This window comes from Hylobates moloch, unplaced genomic scaffold, assembly GCF_009828535.3.
Source record: "Hylobates moloch isolate HMO894 unplaced genomic scaffold, HMol_V3 SCAFFOLD_1, whole genome shotgun sequence".
NCBI classification, from domain to species: Eukaryota; Metazoa; Chordata; class Mammalia; order Primates; family Hylobatidae; genus Hylobates; species Hylobates moloch.
The window spans coordinates 98,830,607-98,855,982 of record NW_026652276.1 but is presented as its reverse complement, the minus strand read 5'-3'; the positions used below and the strand labels follow the sequence as shown (position 1 = coordinate 98,855,982).

The 25,376-nt window shown below is 55.1% G+C and overlaps 1 protein-coding gene across 1 annotated transcript; it reads right to left on the bottom strand.

Annotated features, from left to right (window-relative positions):
• Positions 1-1,165: 1,165 nt before the first annotated feature.
• ARPC1B (actin related protein 2/3 complex subunit 1B) lies at positions 1,166-21,164 on the bottom strand. Its single transcript, XM_032755942.2, has 10 exons — positions 21,074-21,164; positions 10,389-10,465; positions 9,382-9,486; positions 7,909-8,131; positions 6,006-6,113; positions 4,916-5,122; positions 4,762-4,837; positions 3,112-3,317; positions 1,853-1,943; positions 1,166-1,517 (listed from the first exon to the last, which is right to left on the bottom strand). The coding sequence occupies exons 2-10, from the start codon at positions 10,450-10,452 to the stop codon at positions 1,479-1,481; spliced, it is 1,119 nt and encodes a 372-aa protein (XP_032611833.1). The 5' UTR covers positions 10,453-10,465; positions 21,074-21,164; the 3' UTR covers positions 1,166-1,478.
• Positions 21,165-25,376: the final 4,212 nt, after the last annotated feature.

The window sequence follows — 25,376 nt, the reverse complement described above, 5'->3', positions numbered from 1 at the left end:
CATCCTTTGGCTTCTGTGCTCGAGCCGTTTTTACCCAGCTGGGTACAGTGCCACGTTCAGGCACATGCACCCGGCAAGATTCAGGGCACATACCTACCTGGGGCCCTGGGGCATGACATCTGTCAGGTGGCACCGAGCAGGGTATGGGGATGGACCCCAGATGCCAAAGCCTGCCCCCTCCCCTCCTTTAGCCAAGTCAGGATCTTAGGCCTCAGCAGGCAGGGACCCTTCCAGGCCACAGTAGGCTGAAGCAGCACCAGGATCCTGGCCTGGCCTGTAGGTGTCCTCTGGTGGTTATAATTCTGTAACTCAAGGGGAGAAGGGGAATAGCACTGGCACTGGATGTCGCCAAGGCCCATATTTTCGTGAGAGAAGCCACAAAAGGTGTGCAAATGCCCTTCAGTGCAGGACCTGGTGACATGACATCAACTCCAAGACAGAACCTCAGTTTACAGCACAGGAAAAAAATATCTTGCCAACATTGTAATGACAAATTCCCATGAAGTTCCACAACCAGGCCGCGCACGGTGGCTCACGCCTGTAATCCCAGCACTTTGGGAGGTGAGGTGGGTGGATCATCTGAGGTCAGGAGTTCAAGACCAGCCTGGCCAACATGGAGAAACCCCGTCTCTACTAAAAATACAAAAATTAACCGGGCTTGGTGGCGCGTGCCTGTAATCCCAGCTACTTGGGAGGCTGAGGCAGGAGAATCGCTTGATGCCAGGAAGGCAGAGGTTGCAGTGAGCTGAGATTACACAACTGCACTCCAGCCTGGGTGACAAGAGCAAAACTCCATCTCAAAACAAAAGTTCCACAACCAGCCTGGAATGTGTAGCCCCTTTGTCCAGGAATTTGACTAGTCAATCAGTGACACCTGGTACTAGCAGTTTTGGGAGTGGCAGCCCAGGATGGACAGCAGTGGGGAGGGAACCATTTGGCATAAGGCCATTGGGCTTCAGGATCAATTATGTTGGCAAGCAGTAAAAACAAGCTATCTACCTATGGCCGTGCAAACACCAACCTCTCCCTGGAGTCCCAGCTACTTGGGAGGCTGAGGCAGAAGGATTACTCCCATGAGTTCTAGTGCAGCCTGGATAACTTAGCAAGACCCCAAGAAAATAACAACAAAAAACCTCTCCTTCCACATAGGCAAGCATGTCCATAATTACTTTTTTTTTTTTTTACACAGTTGCATTTTATTACCTCCACATTTTGAAGCAGTTCATGACCAGCATAGTGCTTTGGGGGCTTTTTTTTTTTTTTCCCAATAAATGAAAGCATTTCTTTAAGAAAAAGGCACGTATTCCTTGAATAGGTAAGAAAAGTTCCCCATCTGTCCCCTCCCTTTTTGAGGGAGCAGCCCCTATGGGGACTCATATTGGTACCCCAGAAACATTCAGCAAAGCAACCATTAGCCTCCCTGACCCCTCTCCCCACCTCCCCAGCAGCTAGGATGAAGGCAACATATTCCTCACAGGTCATTTGATCTTGAGGTCCTTCAAGGCCGACTCCAAGCTCTGCAGGGAGGCAGAACGGACAGGCTGGTTCTCAGCTGTCCTGCAGGCACCCCACTCCCAGGGACCTGATCACCCATCTCAGCCCCAGCACAGCAGAGGGCAGAGAACCTGCAGTTTTGGAGTCTGTTAACTGGGTTTGAATCCCGCCCCTGAAGACTTCAGGGTGCCCCAGTGAGCAACAAGGTCCAGATGTCAAGGGGCCAACCCCACCCCTCATCCCTATGCAGTGCCATCTCTGCAGGAGTGAAGGATGGGAGTCATCTCCCGGGAGTGGGGATGGGGGGAAAGGGTTGACCTGGGGGGCATGGTGGGAAGCCAGGAGGGGCAAGCCTCACCTTCACATCCCAGATACTCATGCCGCCATCCATGCCAGTGGTGCAGAACTGCGAGCACTTGGCCTTGCCCCCGCTGAGCACCGAGATTTGGCTGCAAAGAGTTAGAGGAGCTTATGAATCCAACCTGTGCTGGCACTGGGCTCAGGCCCACCCTGTCCACCAGGCGCTCCCAGACTTCTTGGGAAGCGGGCTTTAGTGAGAAGTACCGAGAGGGGGTGTAGTGGGCTTAGAAGTCAGTTCTGCCTTGGGGACGAGCAGTGGCATGTGAGGTGCAGGCAAATGGGACAGGACACTCAAGTCCTGGGAGGCAGGAAAGACTCGTGTCTCTGCGGAGTGTACACAGTGCCAGCAGTGCAGCTGGACGGGACAAAAGAGATGGGGGTGGGGGCAGCCAGGGACTAAGCTGACAGCGGACAAAGGTGTTTCATCTGAGGAAGCCATCGGATCTGGCGGCCACCTCTGTAAAACAGAGGTTTTACAGGCTGAAGGGCTTGGCCAGTCTTGCCATACAGCTCCCGCTCCCTCTGATTCGCCGCGGGGTGGACACGTGTGGCTAGCAGCTTTTGGGCTTTGGAGAGCCTCTTTTCCCCGTCCCACCCTAGATCCATAGAAGGCTGCAGAGAGACCCTCAGCTCCGCCCCCACCTCGTTAAGTGCTAGCAATAGACCCGCCCCAGCTGTGATCCCGCCCAGGAAGCCCGCTGGTCACTGCCTGGCCACCGCACAGAACGGCAGGGGCCAGCCCTACGACAGTCCCCACTTAGCTAAGTCACGGAAATGCAGAGCGAGGCTAGCTGCTCAGCCCCATCTGATGCTATTTTTATGCAACCTAAAGAGGTCGACCCCGTCTTATGTCGGTCGCACCGTGTCCCTCCCGGGCTCCACTAGCACCTGAGCTGCTAGGGTGAGATCAAGACGGGTCCCGCCCACAACTAACGATGTTATTCCGCAGCGAGTAGAAGCCACTCCCTACCCTGGGCCCGCTACGCCCCCTCTGCCAGCCTCCGCCCCACGCGGTTTTAGTGCAGCGTCGAGGCCCCGCCCACAAATCGGCCCCGTCCCCTCGTCCGGGCCCGCCCCTCCTCCGACCCCGTTCCGGCGCAGCGAGTTGAGGGCACGCCTACCCTCCCTCCGGACCTCCAGTCCTCACGGTCCCAGCACAACGCCCCAGCAGGAAGAGTCCAGGCCCCTTCCTCACCCGACGCTGTTTCTGGGCGAGTCGAGGCCCCGCCCAACCGCCGGCCCCGCCCCCGCTCTCACCTGACACTGTTCTTGTGCAGCGAGTCCAAGCCCGCGCCCGCAGCCGCGCCACCCTCGGAGCTCGCCTTCTTGTCCAGGTTCTGGAAGCGCTCGCGGGCCGTCAAGCCACGCTGCGAGCTCTGCTTGGGAACGTCCAGCCGCCCGCCGAAGCTCAGCATCCCGGCGGCGGCGTCATAGGTGAACAGCACCGGGAAGCAATCGTGGCCCTGCGCGGAGGGCGGGGGCCATTGGAGCGCCGCCGAGGGGAAACCGAGGCCGGAGGGGAGGACAGGCGGGCGTCTGGCAGCCCGGGAGGCAGATGCCAGCTCAAGGACACAGACGGGCCACAGCGAGGGAGGCCCGAATCGCAGGTGTATCAAAACCGGGGGCGATGCTGGGGGCTGCCACCTCCCCCAGCAACGCCAGCGTTGGGACTCCCTGGGAGCTCAGGCGCCTTCTGTCCTGCCCAGCCAGTTACACCTGCTCTAGGGGAGACCCCTGCAGCTGGTTGCTTTTCTAGGCAAAAAGCGAGCCTGACCTGGCCCTGGCACCCCCATTATGTTTGCAGAGGAGTGAAAAGGGACTTGACAGATGTGGGCAGAGGGGAGGGAGAGCAGTGCCCTTCCCGGACACCTGGAGGAAATGCACACCCCGAACTCCCGCCTTTTGCATTAGGCGTGGCCTTGCCATTGCACCTGCCAATAAAATGTGGGCAGAAATGTTAAGACCCAGGGCATGATTCCACAGGTTCCGGGTCCCTCGTGGCATCTGGGACAGCATGCTGGGGACAGCCTCCATCAGAGCCCCTCACAACACCCACACTGGACATAAAATGTGAGCAAGAAGTAAATATCTTTTTTCTGTTTTTTCAATTTTTGAGATGGAGTCTCGGTGGCTCACCCTTGGCTCACTGCAACTTCTGCCTCTGTGTTCAAGCAGTTCTCCTGCCTCAGCCTCCCGAGCAGCTGGGACCATGGGCGCCCACCAGCACACCCGGCTAATTTTTGTATTTTTAGTAGAGATGGGGTTTAGAGATGGGGTTTTGCCATGTTGGCCAGGTTGGTCTTGAACTCCTGACCTCAAGTGATCTGCCCTCCTTGGCCTCCCAAATTGCTGGGATTACAGGCGTGAGCCACCGGGCCTGGCTCTTTTTTTTTTTTTTTTTTTTTTTGAGACGGGTTCTCTGTCACCCAGGCTGAAGTGCAGAGGTACGACCATAGCTCACTTCAGAAGCCTCGACCTCCCATGCTCAAGTTATCCTCCTGCCTCAGCCTCCCAAGTAACTGGGATTATGAGATTACAGGTGCACCACCACATCCAGCTAATTTCTTAACTTTTTGTAGAGACAAGGGTCTCACTATGTTGCCCGGGCTGGTCTCAAACTCCTGGCCTCAAGTGATACTTCCACCTCAGCCTCGCAAAGTGCTGGGATTTTAAGCGTGAGCCACACCGCACCTGGCCAAATCTTTACTCTGTTAAGCAACTGCAGCCAGGGACTTGCGGTTACTGCAGCATAACCCAACCTGTTCTGCCCAATTCTGGTACATGAGAGAATGCAAGGAAGAAAAAAAAGGAGGGAGGCAGGAGAAAGGAGGGAAGAGATGAGAGCTGCTGGGCTCTCTTGGAGGCCTGCTGTGACCACACCCCCTCTCTCCCCTCCCTATTCCTCACCGCTGCCACCAGGCTGTTGTCTGTGATGAAGGTCAGCGCCAGCAGTGGTAGCGTTTCAGAGGCCAGAGTCGCGACGCTGAGGGGAGAGATCTGTGAGTCACGGTGTCCCGCTCCTCTGCACTCACCTCCTCCCCCGGGGATGGCCTCGACTCACGCCATCTTCTTGTCGGCATCAGCCAGGCACACGGTGCTGTCGTGGCTCACCCAGGCCACACGGCTCCCACTGGCTGAGAAGCAGACGCCATGTACCCAGCCGCAGCTACTGCTGGATTCGAACATCAGCTCCCCAAAGGGCATCTTGGAGCCCCACGGAGTGGGTGCTGGCCGCTCCTCCACCTCCTTGATGTAGGCTGAAAAGATCCTACCGGGATAGGCAAAATAGAGGTAAAGTAGCCAGGCATGGTGGTGCGCACCTGTACTCTCAGCTACTCAGGAGGCTGAGGCGGGAGGACTGCTTGAACCCAGGAGGTCAAGGCGGCAGTGAGCTGTGATTGCGCTACTGTGCTCCAGTTTGGGCAACTGAGTGAGACTGTCTCAAAATTAAAAAAAAAAAAAAAAAAAAAAAAAAAAAAATTAAAGGGTTAACAGGTGCCTGGGCGTGGTGGCTGAAGCTTGTAATCCCAGCACTTTGGGAGGCTGAGGCAGATGCATCACTTGAGGTGAGGGGTTCGAGACCAGCCTGGTCAACATGGTGAAACCCCATCTCTACATTTAAAAATACAAAAATTAGCCGGGCATGGTGGCATGCACCTGTAGTTCCAGCTACTCAGGAGGCTGAGGCAGGAGAATCGCTTGAACTCAGGAGGCGGAGGCTGCAGTGAGTTGAGATCGCACCACTGTACTCCAGCCTGGATGAAAGAGCGAGACTCCGTCTCCAGAAAAAAAAAAAAAAAAAATCCCATCTAGCTGGGTGTGGTAGTCTTGCTTGGGAGGCTGAGAAGCAAGAGGATCGCTTGAGTTCAGCATTTGGAGGCTGCAGTGAGCTATGATTGCACCACTGCATTCCAGCCTGGGCAACAGAGCAAGCCCCTATCTCAAAAAAAATAAAAGAGGTGGGCAGAGGCACATCCAGCTGAGACATGAAGGGTTCCCCAGGTCATCCACTGGTAGCAGTTCTGGAGTGGGTCTAGAAGCTGGGGTGTAGAGCTTTCAGGTGCGGCTCCCCCACCACTCTCCAATCCCCACTATGATGTCAGCAGTCAGTTGACGTCAGCCCCGCCCTCCCCCATGGTGCCCTGTCTCACCGGCACTTGAAGTCACAGGAGCCGGCAGCCAGCAGCACATTGTTGGGGTGCCAGTCCAGGCTGAGGACGGTGGAGCGGATGGGCTTCTTGATGTGCTTGCAAACCCACCTGGGCATGGTGGTCAGGCAGACAGGGAGAGAGAGACAGGCAGGTGGGACTCACGGACCTCAGCACCAGGGACTCCAGGCTCCCACTGCTCCCTGCAGCCCACCAAAGACCCAGGAGAGAGGCGACTGGGCATTCCCAGCCCACAAGGCTGTCAGGGCCCTGGGGCGGCAGGGATGCGCTGTGTCGCTTCTGGAGTGGGAACTCTGTGCCCTCTATCCTTTAGGCCACACAGTCACCCTCAGAGCAGGCTCAGCAAAGTGATGCCACCACCACAGGTCACACAGCTGCTAACTGGCTATGGTGGGATTCAAATCTGGGTCTCTCATATGCTCCTGCCTGGCCTCTGCCCTCAGCCATGCAGGGGAGAAGATTAAAAACTAAGACATCGACTGGCCACCATGGCTCACACCTGTAGTCTCAGCACTTTGGGAGGCTGAGGTGGGAAGATTGCTTGAGGCCAGGAGTTCAAGACCAGCCTGGACAATGTGACAAGACCCTATCTCTACAAAATAAATAAATAAATGATTTGGGCCTGTAGTCCCAGCTACTCAGGCGGCTGAAGTGGTAGGATCACTTGAGCTCAGGAGGCTGAGGCTGCAGTGAGCTATGATCACAACACTGCACTCCAGCCTGAGCAACAGAGCAAAACCTTGTCTCAAAAATATATATATGGGGGGGAGGCGGTAGGGACAGCATTAGGAGATATACCTAATGCTAAATGACGAGTTAATGGGTGCAGCAAAACAACATGGCACATGGATACATATGTAACAAACCTTAAAGCCTAAAGTATAATAATTAAAAAAAAAAAAAATATATATATATATATATATGGACCTGTAATCCCAGCACTTTGGGAGGCCAAGGCAGGCGGACCACCTGAGGTCGGGAGTTTAAGACCAGCCTGACCAACATGGAGAAACCCCATCTCTACTAAAAAATACAAAATTAGCCGGGCATGGTGGAGCGTGCCTGTAGTCCCAGCTACTCAGCAGGCTAAGGCAGGAGAATTTCTTGAACCTGGGAGGCAGAGGTTGCGGTAAGCTGAGATTGTGCCACTGCACTCCAGCCTGGACGACAGAGCAAGACTCTGTCTCAAAAACAAAAACAAAAACAAAAAAAATTGGCCGGGCACGGTGGCTCACGCCTGTAATCCCAGCACTTTGGGAGGCTGAGGCAGGCGGATCATGAGGTCAGGAGTTCAAGACCAACCTGGCCAAGATGGTGAAACCCCGTCTCTACTAAAAATATAAAAATTAGCCGGGCATGGTAGCAGGTGCCTGCAATCCCAGCTACTTGGGAGGCTGAGGCAGAGAACTGCTTGAACCTGGCAGGCAGAGGCTGCAGTGAGCCAAGATCGTGCCACTGCACTCCAGCCTGGGTGACAGAGTGAGACTCCGTCTGAAAAAAAGAAAAAGGAACAAGATGTGGCTGTGAGCTTGTGAGTGGTGCCTTGAGAAAGTGACTGCTGCGGGGCCTCTGCTAATCTGTAAAGTGGGGACAGTGACCGAAGCCCAGTCCACGGAGCTGCAGGGAAGTCAGGACTAATGTGTGTGCAGGGCTTAGTGAGGTGCCCCCAGATGTGTTTCTGGTGTGGTGGATGTCGTTGGCAGTGAGAACATCTGGGCACTGCAGAGAGGTCCTTGCCTCATGGATGAGGCCCAGAGAGGAGAGGACAGACTCCCCCAGGGTCATGGGAACAGGGGTCCTGACATCCCATTTGGTGCTTCCCGGGGACACTCTAGTCCTGCCCCTGGTCCCTACCAGCTCACTCCGGCCCCGCCCAGGTACCAACCAGTCATTCTCCTGCTCGAAATAACAGATGGAGATTACACGTGAACCACTGCCCACAGCAAACTTGTTCTCATTGGGGGCCCAGCGCACGCAGCGGGCGGCCCGGTTGATCCGCAGGATGACCAGCGTGGGCTTCCATGTGCGGCCCTTCAGCGTCCACACGTAGGCATTGCGGTCTGTGCCGCAGGTCACAATACGGTTACTCTCAGGGGCCCAGTCGATGCCTGTCGGGGGATAGAGGGGACAGAGGAGGCTGATGACACTCAGGCAGAGGTGGCTCTATGGTGGCCACATAGGAGAGGCTGGAAGGCCACCATCCAGGTGGAAGCTGTATCTGCCCAGTAGGCACTTTTTTTTTTTTTTTTGAAATGGAGTCTCGCTCTGTCACCCAGGCTGGAATGCAGTGGCATGATCTCGGCTCACTGCAACCTCTGCCTCCCAGGTTCAAGCAATCCTCATGCCTCAGTCTCCTGAGTAGCTGGGACTACAGGCGTGTACCACCAATCTTTTTTTTTTTGAGATGGAGTCTCGCTCAGCCGCCCAGGCTGGAGTGCAGTGGCGCGATCTCAGCTCACTGCAAGCTCCGCCTCCCGGGTTCACGCCATTCTCCTGCCTCAGCCTCCCAAGTAGCTGGGATTACAGGCACCCGCCATCATGCCTGGCTAATTTTTGTATTTTAGTAGAGACGGGGTTTCACCATGTTGGCCAGGCTGGTCTTGAACTCCTGACCTCAGGTGACCCCCCTGCCTCGGCCTCCCAAAGTGCTGGGATTACAGGCGCGAGCCACTGCACCTGGCCTCTTTCTTTCTTTCTTTGTTTTTATTGAGACACAGTCTCGCTCTGTCGTCCAGGCTGGAGTGCAGTGGTGCAATCTCAGCTCACTTCAACCTCCGCCTCCTGGGTTCAAGCGATTCTTCTGCCTCAGCCTCCAGAGTATCTGGGACTACAGGTGCGTGTCACCACACCTGGCTAATTTTTGTATTTTTCAACATTTCGTCATGTTGGCCAGGATGGTCTCGAACTCCTGACCTCAAGCGATCCACTTGCCTTGGCCTCCCAAAGTGCTGGGATTACAGGCATAAGCCACCACACCCGGCCCAGCAAGCGCTTTTTACTGAGATCCAGTGCTTATTTAGAGTGACACCAGGGGGCACTTCTAGAGCTTATGAGGGAGTGTCAGAGCCCTCCATATACTATCAGCAAACATGCTGGAGGGCAAAGCCAAGAGGCAGAAAAGATGGGTTCTCGGTCATGTGGAGCTGCTGGATCAAGCCTCTCCTGAAGCCCTCAACCCTCTGAGTTTTTTGGTAACATGAGCCAACACAGTCCCCTTAAAATTGAAGCCAGTTTGAATCAGGGTTTCACAGTGAGTGGGTAGATGTTCCACAATGAGTGGCCATGCCCTGCCTTGCACCTCCCCCCGCCAACCCCACCACCTCCTTTCAGGAGGGTGGTCCCAGCCACCCTGACATACCTGTCACCTGCCCGTTGTGCTCCTTGAGCTCGTGCACCTTGGTCCATTTGGCACCGCTCTTTTCGTAGATGTGCACCTCATGGTTGTTGGGGCAGATGGCGATCTCTGAAGGGGAGATGGAGGGAGATTGAGGGGCCCTCTCCATGACTGCCCTCTGCCAGGACACATTACACAGTGCACCCAGGCAGCAACACCTCATCCTTCATGACTCAGGCTCTCCTCTTCTGCCTTGGAGGGGCCCCCTGAAGTCCTTCAGGCCCTGCCAGGCCACCCTCTCTTCTCTTGGAACTGGCTGTCCTTTACTTGCAGCAGCGACCCCTGGGACCTCTCCCCACCCTATCGTTCTGGCCAGCCAGGAACCCTTCGCTGCTCCTGCTGACACCTCAGGGCCCCTGCACCTGCCAGCCCCTCCCCAGCTGGGGCACAGTTCCCTCCCTCTCCTCCTCTGGGTCTCTGTGTAAATGTCAAAATGTCATCTCCTCCGAAAGGCTTTTTCCTGGCCACTTTTTCTTTCTTTCTTTGTCTTTTTTTTTTTGAGACAGAGTCTCGCTTTGTCGCCCAGGCTGGAGTGCAGTGGTGCAATCTCGGCTTACTGCAACCTCCGCCTCCTGGGTTCAAGCGATTCTCATGCCTCAGCCTCTCAAGTAGCTGGGATTACAGGCGTCCGCCACCACGCACAGCTAATTTTTGTATTTTTAGTAGAGACAGGGTTTCATCATGTTGCTCAGGCTGGTCTGGAACTCCTGACCTCAAGTGATCCACCCACCTCAGCCTCCCAAAGTGTTGGGATTACAGGCGTCAGCCACCACACCTGGCCCATTCCCTCCTTAAACTTTAACCCAGGAGGCCCCTGGTCAGCTGGAAGACCCAGGGGTGAGGCCAGGGGACAGCTGCATGGAGCCCATAGTCCAGGGGCCTGGCTGCTCCAGCGTCCCCATGTGTGCTCTGGCTGGTCCCCATCCCAGGAGGTGGAAGCAGCCACCCACCGGCCCCCAGCAAGCACTCACGGGTGCGGTCCTTGTTCCAGGCGTGGCAGCTGATGGGCTCCACCAGGAAGCTGTGGTAGGCCATGGTGGCTTGGCTCCTGTGCCCGAGAGAGGAAGAGAGAATCCATGTCAGCCCCGACCTTGCCCCTGACTTCACCCGGATACCAGGCCCCAGATGATCCTCACGGGCCTCACACCAGGGAGGCCCCTCAGTCTAGAGGGGCAGCAGTTTGCAGAGACAAGCAGCAGGGGCCAGCCCTGGCTCCTAACTGGCCTGACATGTTGTTTCCTCTCCTGGGGCCTCAGTTCCCCCCCTTGTAAAAGGGCAGTTTTCACAGGATGTCTCTGAGGCTCCAGGGACAGGGTGGAGGAGAGGGTACTACAGGGGAGATGCTCCCTGGGGCGGGGTGGGGTGCTAGGACTCCAAGCCGGACAGGCCCCTCACTTGTCATCTGTGCCTCAGTTTCCTCATAGGATGGACCCCCCCTCCCCACAACTTCCCCTGCCCCATTAAGGATGGGATGAAAATGAAGTCATCCAGGCCAGGCCCAGTGGCTCATGCCTTTAATCCCAACACTTTGGGAGATCGAGGCAGGCGGATCACTTGCGGCCAGGAGTTCAAGACCAGCCTGGCCAACATGGTGAAACTCCGTCTTTACTAAAACTATAAAAAATTAGTCGGGTGTGGTGGCAGGCGCCTGTAGTCCCAGCCTGAGGCAGGAGAATGGCGTGAACTTGGAAGGCAGGGCTTGCAGTGAGCCGAGACCGCGCCACTGCACTCCAGCCTGGGCAACAGAGCAAGACTCCGTCTCAAAAAAAAAAAAAAAAAAAAATTAGCCAGGCGTGGTGGCACCTACCTGTAATCCCCACTACTCAGGAGGCTGGGTGACAGAGCAAGACTCATCTCAGAAAAAAAAAAAATGAAGTAATCTCATAAACCACCTAGAAAGGTATCCAGCACATGGCAGGTTGGCCCTGCCGTGCCCAGAGCCCTGGTCTTCCCCCACACTGCTCAGACGGGGAGAGGGGAGGTGGCCGGTCTGCAGGAGCTCATGGGTGAGGCAAAGGCAGATATTTAACAGATATATCCCATTCTCCATCCAGACACCCACTGGCTGCACCCAGGGCTGGGAGGAGGCACAGGGCTAGGCGAGGCCTCGGTGATGGCTCTTGGGGAGGCCCCAGGGTGACCCAGCCTTGGGGAACTGAAGGAGGGAGATTTTTTGTTTTTCTTGAGACAGGGTCTCTTTATGTCGCCCAGGATGGAGTGCAGTGGTGTGATCATGGCTCACTGCAGCCATGAACTCCTGGGATTACAAGCATGTGCCACTGTGCCCAACTAATTTTTAATTTGTTTGTAGAGAGGGGGGTCTCACAATGCTGTCCAGGCTGGTCGCAAGCTCCTAGGCTCAAGAGATCTTCCCTCCTCACCTGCCAAGTATTTGGGATGACAGGTGTGAGCCACTACACTAGGCCAGAACGAGGGAGATGTTTGACTGCAGCCCCCTAGACTAGCCCCAGCACTGAAGGGGAACCCTGGCAGAGGGCAGTGACTCATCCTCCCGTCAGCCCAGCTCAGTCCCTGCCAGCCTGTCCCCAGCCTCCTCCACCTGCTGCTGAGTGTCAAAGGAGCCCAGCAGGCCTGAGTGGGGTGAGATCACGGTCTCAGCCCGGTTCCTCAAACCCATCTCTCCCCGCCTCCGTGACTCAGTTTCCCAGCATCACAGGGACCTGGGAGTGGAGGAGCCCAGCGGCACTGCTTGCCCAGCCACGTGCCCCGGGACACATCACCTGTCTTCTTTTAACCTCAGTTTCCTCATCTGTAAAATGGGAACAGGAATCCTGCCTCCCAGCAGAGATGCTGAGAGCTGGAAGCAGATGACACACTGCACCTGGCCTCCATGAGGAGGAACCACGAGGTGGTTACTCTTAGCCTGTGATGGACGTGATATACCAGTCCTGACGCGCCCTTTGAGGAGCAGGCCTCCCCAGCTGACCAGAGGCCGATCCTGGGGCACACAGGCATGCACCTGCCTCGGGCTTCCGTGCTGGCTGTTCCCTAGGCCTGTGACACTCTTCCCCCAGATACTGGCACACATGGCTCTCGCTCTGGTGCTGCCACTCAAGTCTGTGCTCAAATGTCAACTTTTGGGGAGTCCTTCCCTGACCCCCTCTGTTGGAAACTGCAGCACCTCCCATGGTCCAGCACTTCCTAATTCCCTATTTCCGATTAAATTTGCTCGGCATTCACCATCAGACATGCACTCACCGATCTGGCCCACTGCCTTCCTCCCCTGCTGGAATAGAACCAGCTTGGCAGAGACACATTTTTTTTCTATCTTGTTCTTGTTTCTATTTCCACTGCTTAAATGCTTAGCATATAGTAGGTGCTCAAGAATTATCCGCTGAACAAATTTTTCATTGCCATTAGTGACCAACAGAGTACGTTCTCAGAAACGTGTATGTGTGTGTATATTTGAGAGAGGGTCTCGCTCTGTTGCCCAGGCTGGGCTGCAGTGGTGTGATCACAGCTCACTGCAGTCTCGACTTCCCAGGCTCAAGTGATCCTCCTGCCTCTGCCTCCCAAGTAGCTGGAACTACAGGCTCATGCCACCCTACCCAGCCCTCAAAAATATTATCATTAAATAGGTTAGGAATGAGGCCAGGCATGGTGGCTCATGCCTGTAATCCCAGCACTTTGGGAGGCCAAGGCGGGCGGATCACCTAAGGGTCAGGAGTTCAAGACCAGCCTGGCCAACATGGTGAAAGCCTGTCTCTACTGAAAATACAAAAATTAGCTGGGCATGGTGGCACATGCCTGTAGTCCCAGCTACTCGGGAGACTGAAGCAGGAGAATCTGTTGAACCTCAGAGGTGGAGGTCGCAGTGAGCCGAGATCACACCACTGCACTCCAGCCTGGGCAACAGAGCAAGACTCTGTCTCAAAAAAAAAAAAAAAAAAAAAGGTTAGGAATGAATGTGTGTGAAAAAATAACTTAAAAATAATACATAAATAAATAATTTTATTAAATAGGGCCAGGTGCAGTGGCTCATGCCTGTAACCCCAGTACTTTGGGAGGCCTAGGCAGGAGGATTGCTTCAGGCCAGAAGTTCAAGACCAGTATGGGCAATACAGTGAGACCCTATCTCTACAAAAAATTAAAATAAAAAAATTTGCAGGTGTGGTGGTGCACGTCTGTATTCTCAGGTACTCAGGAAGCTGAGGCAGGAGGATTGCTTAGCCTAGGAGTTTGAGGCTGCAGTGAGCTATGATTGTACCACTGTGTGACAGAGTCAGACCCTGTCTCTAAAATAAAATGTATTAACTAGTACCACCCAGCACTTTCTGGGTACTCCCTCCTTGCCAGCTCTAGAAAAAAAAAATGTATCCTTTTTTTTTTTTTTTTTTTTTGAGATGAAGTCTCACACTGTTGCCCAGGCTGGAGTGCAATGTCGCAGTCTTGGCTCACTCCAACCTCTGCCTCCTGAGTAGCTGGGATTACAGGCGTGCACCACCATGCCTAATTTTTATATTTTTAGTAGAGACGGGGGTTTCACCATGTTGGCCAGGCAGGTCTCGAACTCCTGACCTCAAGTGATACACCCACCTTGGCCTCCCAAAGTGCTGGGATTACAGGCGTCAGCCACCATGCCCGGCCAGGTGCTGTGTATACATTCTTGCCTTCAACACTCCCACCAGCCCTGGACCTTCAAGGAGGCCTGGCTGTACTTGGGGAGGGATGCCAGGCTCCAGGTCAGCTCCAGATGACAGATGTGGGGGCTGAGGCCACCTGCCCAGAGTCACCAGTGACAGACATTAGATAACGTGGCTGCCTCCCTCACCAGACTGGCAGTTTTGTGTTGGGTCCCAGGGCCTGGGCTGGGAGCCAACCAGGACTGGGAACTCCGAATGCCCCAGGAGGCCGGTGGCTGCCCCATCACTGCCCTGCCCAGGGGCTGGCCCACCCTGCACTGCATCTGGGCCCAGGCACAAGGGAAGGGCAGAACGACCTTTGCCTGGGGCTGCAGTTTAGCCCCTCAGGGCTCAGTGACCAGCCTGCCCGAGGTCGCAACACAAAGCCCCCTGCGCTCACTGCCTGGAAGGCCCTGTCCACCTCCTGCTCACTCCAGATCCAAACTGCTTGCTTTCACTTGTAGCAGGATGTCCTGGAAGATTCCTGGGGCAGCATAGGACACACACACATGTACACACGTGTACATGCATGGGGCAGGGACCTCATGTTTCCTCCATGCTTAGAACAGGACCCCGGTGGGTCCCCAGTCAGCATTTGCTGAGCAAGTAGACACACACAACGCAGGGTCAGGCCACACACACAAACACACTTTGCATGTTCAGCCTTGCACACACACATGCACACTGCACCCCCCACACTTTAAGCACGTTTAGCCTTGCACATGACCATACTGCCCACGTGCACATGCGTGTTCAGCCTCACACACAAGCACACTGCATCCCTGTACACATGTATGTTCAGCCTTGCACACATGCAAGTGCACTGTGTCCACAAGCACACTTTGCACGTGTGGGCAGCCTTACCCAGAACAAGCACCGGGCACCCACTGGGGCTGCCTCTGCAGCCTCTCTCTCCTTATAAGGCCTCTTTGTGTAAGGCGAGGGCCCCGGAAGCACCACCTCGGCGCCCTCAGCCATGTCAGCAGGACTGATGGGGGTTTCCCTGAGCGCTTCCTGTGTTCCTGGGCTGGGGCATCACCGCCTACATCTGATGCCAACACTGTGCAGAGAGAAGCTCAAGGCCTGTGACTGATTCACAGTGCTCATCTATACCCCCACAACCCCCATGGTCCAAGGTCACCAGCAGGGCAGGGGCAGGGTTAAGGCCAGCAGCCCGCTTTCAAACTCCACCCAGGCTCTGGTTAGCCCCAGGACTCCAGCTGAGGCCAACTTTTCCCTCCCTTTCAGCCGCAGGAGGCCCAGATGGAAGGAACCTCCGGGGATGAGGGTGGGAGACCCCAGACTCAGAACCCTGGGTTGATGCACAGGCTCTGACGTCCCAGCATCATTGGTCACACGCTTGCGGTGTGCCCAGCCACATCTCTGCCCTGGCTGTGAAGATGGAGTGGCTGGCTCTGCTGAAGACAGCAACCCCCACATGTGCCAGTGGGCAAGGGCAACCGAGAGGACTTGATGAGTCCTGACCACTGTTTCTAGGACCCAGACATACTCAAGGGGCAGAAGAGGGGCTGGAAAAGATGGCCACTGTGGTACACTAGTGACTGGCAGAGGAGGGAGGCTCAGACCACACCTATCAGCCAATCACACTTTAGCATGAATTAGCAGAAATACTTCCTAGTCTGAACAAACCCCTTAAATGGGGCAAGGGAGAAGTGTTAAGGGGGCGAGAGAGAGGAAGATTCATTTCCCTTTTTCCATAACTTCTGCAAAACAGCTGAAACCCAGAGCGCCTCTGCGATAACTCCCCAACCCCCACATCTTACCAATGAGGAAGTGGGACAGCAAAAAGGGAGTAGCTTCTCTCAGGCAATGCTGCCACGGGGCTCCAGTCCCCTGCCTCAGGGATTCTAGCCGGGGACACTCGACTTCATCATCCCCAGGAAAACCTCTTACCTACCAAACCTGTGTGAGCCAGCGTGTGCCCACCACCACCCCCCCGCCTGCCAATTACCCTGCTATGGATGTCTCAGGAGAAAAATACGAGGGCTGCTTCCCCCACGAGTGTTGACAGCATAAGGTCTCAGTGATGGCTCCTGGGGGAGGGATCCAGGACACCAGCCCACTACCATCGTGGCCCTGTGAGCCAGCACTGTGGGCCTGTTTGATGTTGAGGAACAAGAGAGAGGAGGGGATAGCCGGGCACAGTGGCTCACGCCTGTAATCCCAGCACTTTCGGAGGCCAAGGCGGGTGGACCACTTGAGGTCAGGAGTTCGAAACCATCCTGGCCAACATGGCAAAACCCCATCTCTACTAAAAAAAAAAAAAATTAGCCAGGCATGGTGGTGCCAGGCAAAGAAAGCCTCAGGCTGCCCGGCGGTGGCAGCGGGGTGGTGGTGGTGGGGGACACTCTAAAGTCCTGGGCCTCGATACTCTCTTCCTTACTGTGCTGGGTTTACATTCTAGCTGTCTTCATACTGGCTGGGTGCCCTCAGCCCATATTTCTCTCCCATCTTTATCCAGATGAGGCTGGGGCTAGACCAGGCACAGGCTGCAGGACCTTTCTTGCCTGGCTTCCCTAGGTTTCCCTGAATCCAGAGGTTTGGCTGTATCTGAAGCTAAACCAAGCAGGAGCTGCCTGGAGGAAAGATCTCAGCATTACAGGCGCTCCGGGAAGTCCCCACCCAGCTCAAGACAGTTCTTGGATACAGCAGCCAGCAGGCTAATTTGCACCGTGCTAAGCGGTTACTCAACTTCCTATGCTGGGTCGGAGCCCTTGCTACCCCTATCCTTCCCTCTCCAGCTCTGCTCTTGAAGTCTTACCAACCACACAAAGTGAAGTCAAGAAACACACATGAAAACAATCATAAGGTACCATTAAAGCACCGATTAGTCATCCAAACAAAACGAAAAACAAAAATACATAAAATTCAATGCTGGCAGAGCTGTGGAGAAATTGTCATTTGTTGCTAATTGGTTTAATTCTTCTGAAGGGCACTCAATTCAACAAGTGGGTGGGAACAAATATTAATAGAACAGAATAACGCTAACAGGAACTTGAAAATTAGCATTCTTTGGTCACTTACACCCATTTGGTCCTAAGAAAACAGCAACACATTTTTATTTCTTTCTTTTTCATTTTTATTTTTTATTTTTGAGATGGAGTCTCACTCTGTTGCTCAGGCTGGAGTGCAGTGGCGCAATCTCGGCTCACTGCAACCTCCGCCTCCCGGGTTCAAGCAATTCTCCTGTCTCAGCCTTCCTAGTAGGTGGAACTACAGGCGCCCACCACCACGCCTGGCTAATGTTTGTTTTTGTTTTTAGTAGAGATGGCGTTTCACCATGTTGGACAGGCTGGTCTCGAACTCTTGACCTTGTGATCCACCTGCCTCGGCCTCCCAAAGTGCTGGGATTACAGGTGTGAGCCACTGCGCCTGGCCCTATTTTTCTTTTTTAAAAGCAAACATAGGTTGGGTGCCATGGCTCACGCCTGTAATCCCAGAATTTTGGGAGGCCAAGGCAGGTGGATCACTTGAGTCCAGGAGTTCTGAGACCAGCCTGGGCAACATGGCAAAACCCTGTGTCTATAAAAACTAGCAACACCAACAACAAAAAAATTAGTGGGATGTGATGCTGTACGCCTATAGTCCTGGCTATCTGAGGGGCTGAGGCTGGAGGATTGCTTGAGCTGGGAAGGTGGAGGTTGCAGTGAGCTGAGATCTTGTCACTGCACTCCAGCCTGGGTGACAGAGTGAAACCTCATCTAAAAAATAAAGCAAACATTTATAATAGCCCTCTTTATAATGGTGACAGTGCGGAAAAACCCAGGTGACAATATGTAAAGAGTAAATTGTGACATTAACATGCTGAGATGCTATGTAATTATTAATACTAGAAAAGACCTATCAATGGGCTGGCACGGTGGCTCACACCTGTAATCCCAGCACTTTGGGAGGCGGAGGCAGGTGGACCACATGAGGTCAGGAGTTTGAGACCAGCCTGCCCAACACGGTAAAACCCTGTCTCTACTAAAAATACAAAAATTATCTGGGTGTGGTGGTGGGCACCTGTAATCCCAGCTGCTCGGGAGGCCGAGGCAAGAGAATCACTTGAACTCGAGAGGCAGAGGTTGCAGTGAGCTGAGATTGTGTCACTGCACTCCAGCCTGGGCGACAGAGTGAAACTCCGCCATGTCAAAAAAAAAAAAAAAAAGGCCGGGCGCAGTGGCTCACGCCTGTAATCCTAGCACTTTGGGAAGCCGAGGCGGACGGATAACCTGAGGTCAGCAGTTCGAGACCAGCCTGGCCAACATGGTGAAACCCCGTCTCTACTAAAAATATAAAAATTAGCCGGGCATAGTGGCACGTGCATGTAATCCCAGCTACCTGGGAGGCTGAGGCAGGAGAATCACTGGAACCCAGGAGGCAGATGCTGCAGTGAGTCAAGGTGGTGTCACCACACTCCAGCCTGGGCAACAGAACAAGACACTGTCTCAAAAAACAAAAAAAAAAGGAAAAGAAAACACTTACAAGGCAGGCGTGGAGGCTCATGCCTGTAACCCCAGCACTTCAGGAGGCCAAGGCAGGAGGATCACTTAAGGCCAGGAGTTTGAGGCCAGCCTGGACAACACAGCAAAACCCTACCTCTACTAAACATTTAAAAGTAATCCCAGCTACTCAGGAGGATCCCTTGAGCCCAGGAGTTTGAGGCTAAAGTGAGTTATGATCAAGCCATGGCACTGCAGCCTGGGCAACACAGTGAGACCCAGACTCCAGAAAAAAAAGAAAAAGACCTATCAATGGATTATATACAGACATATGTAAGAAACAAACTTTATTGGCATCTGTCAGGGCGATTTTACCCAGAACTTTCACCATTCTCTCTTTTACCCCCTGAAGCAAGCCTGAGACATTTTTTGTTTGCTTTTTTTTTTTGGAGACAGAGTCTCTCTTTGTCGCCCCAGGCTGGAGTGCAATGACATGATCTCAGCTCACCGCAACCTCCGCCTCCCAGGTTCTAGTGATTTTCCTGCCTCAGCCTCCTGAGTAGCTGGGATTACAGGTGCCCGCCACCACACCTGGCTAATTTTGTATTTTTAGTAGTGACGGGGTTTCACCACGTTGGTCAGACTTGTCTCGAACTCCCGACCTCAGGTAATCCGCCTGCCTCGGCCTCCCAAAGTGCTGGAATTACAGGCGTGAGCCACCGCGCCCAGCCTGTTTGCTTTTTACCTTCAGTTTGTACAGGAGGAAACCCAGGCTCAGACAAAAGCAACGATTTGCTCAAAGTCACTCGGCTCCTACTAAATAAATGACGCAGCTTGGGACTCTGACCCCAAATCTTGGAGGCCAGGAAGTTAGGTTCACCTGGGGGAACACTATGATCAAGGTGAGCAACAAATGCACGTTTATACTGTCAGCGCCTGACACGCTGCCAAGTGTCTTGCAGTATTGCATTTCAGCCTCAAAATGGGAATCCTTAAGGTTCCCATTTTCCAGATAAGGAAAGTTGAGGCTGGCAGGGGTTGGGTGGCTTACCAGTCACTGGCCAGTGAAGGGAGAAGCTGGCACTCCTACCTAGGTCCCTAAGATTTTATTTATTTATTTAGAGATGGAGTCTGGCTCTGTTGCCCAGGCTGGAGTGCAGTGGTTCAGTCTTGGCTCACTGCCAAGGCAGGTTCAAGCAATTCTCCTGCCTCATACTCCCAAGTAGCTGGGATTACGGGCATGTTTTTTGTTTTGTTTTGTTTGTTTTTTTGTTGTTTTTTTTTTTGAGACAGAGGCTTACTCTGTTGCTCAGGCTGGAGTGCAATGGCGTGATCTCGGCTCGCTGCAACCTCTGCCTCCCAGGTTCAAGCGATTCTCCTGCCTCAGCCTCCTGAGTAGCTGGGATTACAGGTGTGTGCCACCATGCCTGGGTAATTTTTGTATTTTTAGTAGAGACGGGGTTTCACCATGTTGGTCATGCTGGTCTCGAACTCCTGACCTCAAGTGATCCGTCCACCTCGACTCCCAAAGTGTTGGGATTACAGGCATGAGCCACGGCGCCTGGCTACATTTTATTTATTTATTTTAATAGAGAAAGGGTCTCACAATGCTGTCCGTGCTGACCTCCAACTCCTGGCCTCAAGCGATCCTCCAGCCTGGGCCTCTCAAAATGCTGGGATTCTATGTGTAAGCCACCGCGCCCGGCCGGGATGGGTGGTGGTAGCCTCCGGGCTGCACTGGCAGAGGAGGCAGGGGGAGGTCTGACTCCCCAGGGCTTGCGCTCGGGATCCCTTCACTGCCCGAAGGTGCAGCCCGGCCCCGCCCCGCCCTAGGCGGCCTGGCTGCTCTCCCTGCGCCTCCGGAAAGGGAGGGGCTGCTCCGATCTGCCTTGGCCGCGGAGCCCCGCAGCTGAGGGGTGCGTTCTGGGACCCCGCCGGCCAAGCCCGCCCCGTACGGGACCCCTCGGACCTGGCCCGGGGTAGGCGGGTGGGAGCAGCCGGAGAGGCCAGGAGGGCAGGGGCGGGGCGGCGGGGAACGCCAGCTCATTTCCCGGCGGCTGCAACCCGGAAGGCTCCGGGGATGCAGGGGAAGTGACTGGGCGTGGGGCCCCGCCGACCCGAAGTAACGGGGCGACACCGACCCACCGCGGGGCAAGGCCGGGGATGGGGGCCGGGGAGCAGGGGCTGAAGGCACGAGGCGGACGCTTGGGGCCGGTGGCTAGGTACGCCCCGAGGGCGCCCGGTGCGCTGGGAGCCCGCGTTTCCACAGCCTGGCCCTGCGGCCACCCCCGCGCCCCCCCCATCCCAGGGCTCCCTCTCCTTTCCGCGAGCCCCTAGTCCCCGCGCCCCCTCCTCTCCGTGAGCCCCCACTCATCCCCGTGCACCTATTGGGCGGCGCCCCACATCTATGCGTCCTCCTCACTTCCAGGCGCCCCCCGGTCCCCTCCTTGCACCCCCTCTCGTCCCTCCCGTCCCGCTCACTCCCAGGCGGCGCCCCACATCCACGCGTCCCCCCACCTGCGGGTGGCTCCCCTGACCCCCACCTCCGGGCGCCCCCGCGGCCCTCACCTCCGGCGCCCCGGCCGCGGACTCTGGGCAGTCGACGCGCCGAACCGGCTCTGGGCTCCGCGCCGGAGCAGCAGCCACTTCCTCGTGGGCGGGGGGCGGGGCCTCCCGACCTCAGCCCGGTAGGGCCCGGGGGCGGGGACCTGGGGCAGCGGTCGCGAGATCCAGGTCCCGCCCTCCGTTCGGGGTGGGGGTGCTGCCGGTACCCGCGCAGACGTCGGAGCCCAAGGCTCTATCCGCAGAAGCCGTCCGCAACCACCGTCAATGCTTTACCAATGGGGAAACTGAGGCTGGGAGCCAGGCGCGCAGCCTGAGCCGCCGCTGGGCGGGACCTCCGAGCCTGGGCCCGGCGCACGGCCCACGGGGGCTGCAGGGTCGGGGAGTCACGTCCTCTGAGCCCGGACGGCGGGTACTGCGGGCTCCGCGCTCACACGCAGGTGAGCGGCTAGCGAGCCCTGCAGCCCGGTCCCCAGCTGGCGAGGAGCTCCCTTCACGCTGATGCCGGTGGGCGCCAACTGTGCAGGCCCTGGGCGGGGAGCAGGCGGTCCGGGCGTGGCCAGGGCAGCCCGGCCCCGCCCCCTTGGCCCTCCATGTCCTCGCCACGAAACAGGGGTGCCGTCCCCGGGCAGGGTGTCACTGGCCGCCCCTGCTGACGCTGGCCGGCCAGTTAACTTCTTTCCTTTCTGTTTCACGTCAATCGGCTTCACTTCTTTAAGTTACCCTGTTAGCCTTGCAGCCGCCTGATTGCGGGTCTTGGGCCAGGTGGTCCCTGGAGTCTTCCCATCCTGACCCTCTGCCTCTTCAGTGGATACATGGCCTGGCGGCCAGGCAGATGGAAGAGACCCCGATGAAAACCTTACCTCGGCCAGTCGTGGTGGCTCACGCCTGTAATCCCAGCACTTTGGGAGGCCAAGGCGGGAGCATCACTAGCTCAGATCGAGACCATCCTGGCTATCACGGTGAAACCTCGTCTCTACTAAAAAATACAAAAATTAGCCAGGCGTGGTGGCACATGCCTGTAATCCCAGTTACTCGGGAGGCTGAGGCAGAAGAATCGCTTGAACCTAGGAGACAGAGGTTGCAGTGAGCCAAGATCGCGCCATTACACTCCAGCCTGGGCGACAGAGTGAGACTCTGTTTAAAAAAAAAAAAAAAATTAGCTGCAAGGAGCCCCATCGCGTGATGGAGCGCTGCTGTAATCCCAGCTACTCAGGAGGCTGAGGCACGAGAATTGCTTGAACCCCGGGGGCAGAGGCTGCAGTGAGCCAAGATGGGGCCCCTGCACGCCAGCCTGGCAACAGAGCAAGACTTCCTCTCAAACAACAGCAAAAACCTTCCCTCCTCTTGTCTCCTTCAGACCCCTCTCTCTAGTATTTGTGAAGGGTCTTCCTGGATCTCTGGAAGTCCAAGGTCAGACTCCCACCCCGTCAGGCTTAGAGGCTTTGACCCTCGCTGTTCCTTCTGCCTTTAATACTTTTCCCACCCCGTTCTGTCCTCACCTGCCAACACTGGTTTGTCCTGCAGGATGTGGCTGGGGGTCTCAGGTCGCTTTGCCCCAACACCCCTCCCCATTGGAGGTGCCCTTAGCCGCCGCTCTCTTTTCCACTGAATTGGACCCCCTAGGGTGGTTGGGAGGATTAAATGTGTCCAAGTGTGTGAAGCGGGTCATACAGTGTGCACACAGGAAGTGCTCGAACTTTTGTGAGCCCCCCCAATCTTGCTGCTCCTGCAGATTTGCTGAGACAGATGTCGGCAACCTCAGCAAACACAGGCGGTGGTTTTAGTTCAAGCAGATAAAAAGCTTCAAGGGGTCTGTACCGGCAGCCCTCTTCCCACAGGGACAAGTGTAGGGTAACTGAGGTGACCCTGTTGTTGCTTCCCTGGCTTCCATCCTACTCTTCCTCTGCTTTGTAGATGCCCAGGGAATGACCCCAAGTGGCCCTGAGTGGTCTAAATCAGCTCATGATGTTCCCTGTCCTGCTGCACTTGTGACCTAAGATGACCCAATCAAAGTAAAGCCCAGGACTTCAGCTGATGATCCAGTGCACCAAGCCCCTTCTGGGCGAGCTGCAGGAATCTGGACTCGTAAGTGGAACGCGGAAGTGGAACAGCAACAAGGGAAGCTGCAGGGAGAGTGCAGAGCTGAGAGAAGGTCAGAGAAGTAACCGGAGCTCCGGTCACCTCTGACTGGCCAGCCTGAGTCCAACCTGCCTCCAAAGATTCAGATATGTGAGCCAAGTTATCTGCTTAATTAATTAATATGTTTTAGAGACAGGGTTTCGCTCTTTTACCCAGGCTGGAGTGTAGTGACACGATCACAGCTCACTGCAGCCTCCAACTCCTGGGCTCAAGTGATCCTCCCACCTTAGCCTCTTGAGTGCTTGGGACTACAGGTGTGCACCATCACACCTGGCTAATTTTTAAAAAAATTTTATAGGCTGGGTGTGGTGGCTCATGCCTGTAATCCCAACACTTTCGGAAGCCAAGGCAGGCGGATCGTTTGAGGTCAGGAGTTTGAGACCAGCCTGACCAACATGGTGAAACCCCATCTCTACTAAAATACAAAACAGCCGGGTGTGGTGGTGCATGCCTGTAATCTCAGCTACTCCAGAGGCTGAAGCAGGAGAATCACTTGAACCCAGGAGGCGGAGATTGCAGTGAGTCAAGATCACGCCACTGCACTCCAGCTTGGGTGAGAGAGCGAGACTCCTTCTCAAAAAAAAAAAAAAAAAAATTTTATAGGGATAGCGTTTTTGCTATGTTGTGCAGGTTGGTATCAAACTCCTGGCCTCAAGTGATTCTCCCACCTCAGCCTCTCTCATAGCTGGGAGGGACCACAGGCATGCGCCACCATACCCAGCTAATTTTTAAAAATTTTGTATGGACAGGGCTCTCCCTTTGTGACCCAGGCTGGTCTCGAACTCCTTGCCTCAAGCAATCCTCCTGCCTCAGCCTCCCAAAGTGCTGGGGTTACAGGCGTGAGCCACGGTGTGCAGCCTCCACTTTATTTTTAGGCTGCTTTGAGTTTTTCTGCTGCGAATCATCAAAGCATAATAACAAATATGCATACCTCAAGACTCCTTTTTCCTATCTGCGAAAATGTAACTAACGTCACCTGAGTTGATGTAAAGGCTCTAAAAGCCTATGCGAGCTGTAGCCATGGCTGTACTGTTCCCTCTTCTCTCCCCTGGGCCCATGACAGAGCCGGGTGAATGAATGATCCAGTGGTAGAAAACTGAGTCCAGGCTGGGTATGGTGGCTCACTCCTGTAATCCCAGCACTATGGGAGGTGGAGGCAGGCTGATCACAAAAGGTCAGGAGGGTGAGACCAGCCTGGCCAACATGGTGCAAACCCATTTCTTTCTTTTTTTTTTTTTTGAGACAGAGTGTCGCTGTCGCCCAGGCTGGAGTGCAGTGGTGCGATCTCGGCTCACTGCAGGCTCCGCCCTCCGGAGTTCACGCCATTCTCCTGTCTCAGCCTCCCGCGTAGCTGGGACTACAGGCGCCCACCACCTAGCCCAGCCAATTTTTTGTATTTTTAGTAGAGACGGTGTTTCACCGTGTTAGCCAGGATGGTCTTGATCTCCTGACCTTGTGATCCGCCCGCCTCAGCCTCCCAAAGTGCTGGGATTACAGGCGTGAGCCACCGTGCCCGGCCAAACCCATTTCTAATAAAGAAAAAAAAAAACCTGGGTGCAGTGGCTCACGCCTGTCCAGCACTTTGGGAGGCCGAGGCGGGCAGATTATGAGGTCAGGAGTTCGAGATCAGGCCAACATAGTGAAACCCTGTCTCCACTAAAAATACAAAAATTAGCTGGATGTGGTGGCACATGCCTGTAATCCCAGCTACTCAGGAGGCTGAGGCAGAAGAATCGCTTGAACCTGGGAGGCGGAGGTTGCAGTGAGCCGAGACCACGCCATTGCCCTCCAGTCTGGGTGACAGAGTGAGACCGTCTCGAAGAACAAAACAAAACAAAATACAAAAATTAGTTGGGTGTGGTGGCACATGCCTGTAGTCCCAGCTACTTGCTACTCGGGAGGCTGAGGCAGGAGAATCTCTTGGATGAGGGAGGTGAAGGTTACAGTGAGCCGGTAACAGAGCAAGACTCCATCTCAAAAAAAAAAAAAAAAAAAGGGTTGGGCACAGTGGCTCACACTTGTAATCCCAGCAGTTTAGGAGGCCGAGGCAGGCAGATCACTTGAGGTCAGGAGTTCAAGACCAGCCTGGCCAACATGGCGAAACCCCGTCTCTACTAAAAATACAAAAAAAATTCGCTGGGCATGGTGGCACACACCTGTAATCCCA

Excerpts from the sequence above, each read along its gene's own strand:
- ARPC1B (XM_032755942.2), bottom strand. The coding sequence starts at position 10,452 with ATGGCCTACCACAGCTTCCTGGTGGAGCCCATCAGCTGCCACGCCTGG. Across the intron at positions 3,318-4,761 it reads ACAACAGCCTGGTGGCAGCG|GGCCACGATTGCTTCCCGGT; the intron begins GTGAGGAATAGG and ends CCCTCCGCGCAG. Across the intron at positions 1,944-3,111 it reads CTGCACAAGAACAGTGTCAG|CCAAATCTCGGTGCTCAGCG; the intron begins GTGAGAGCGGGG and ends AACTCTTTGCAG.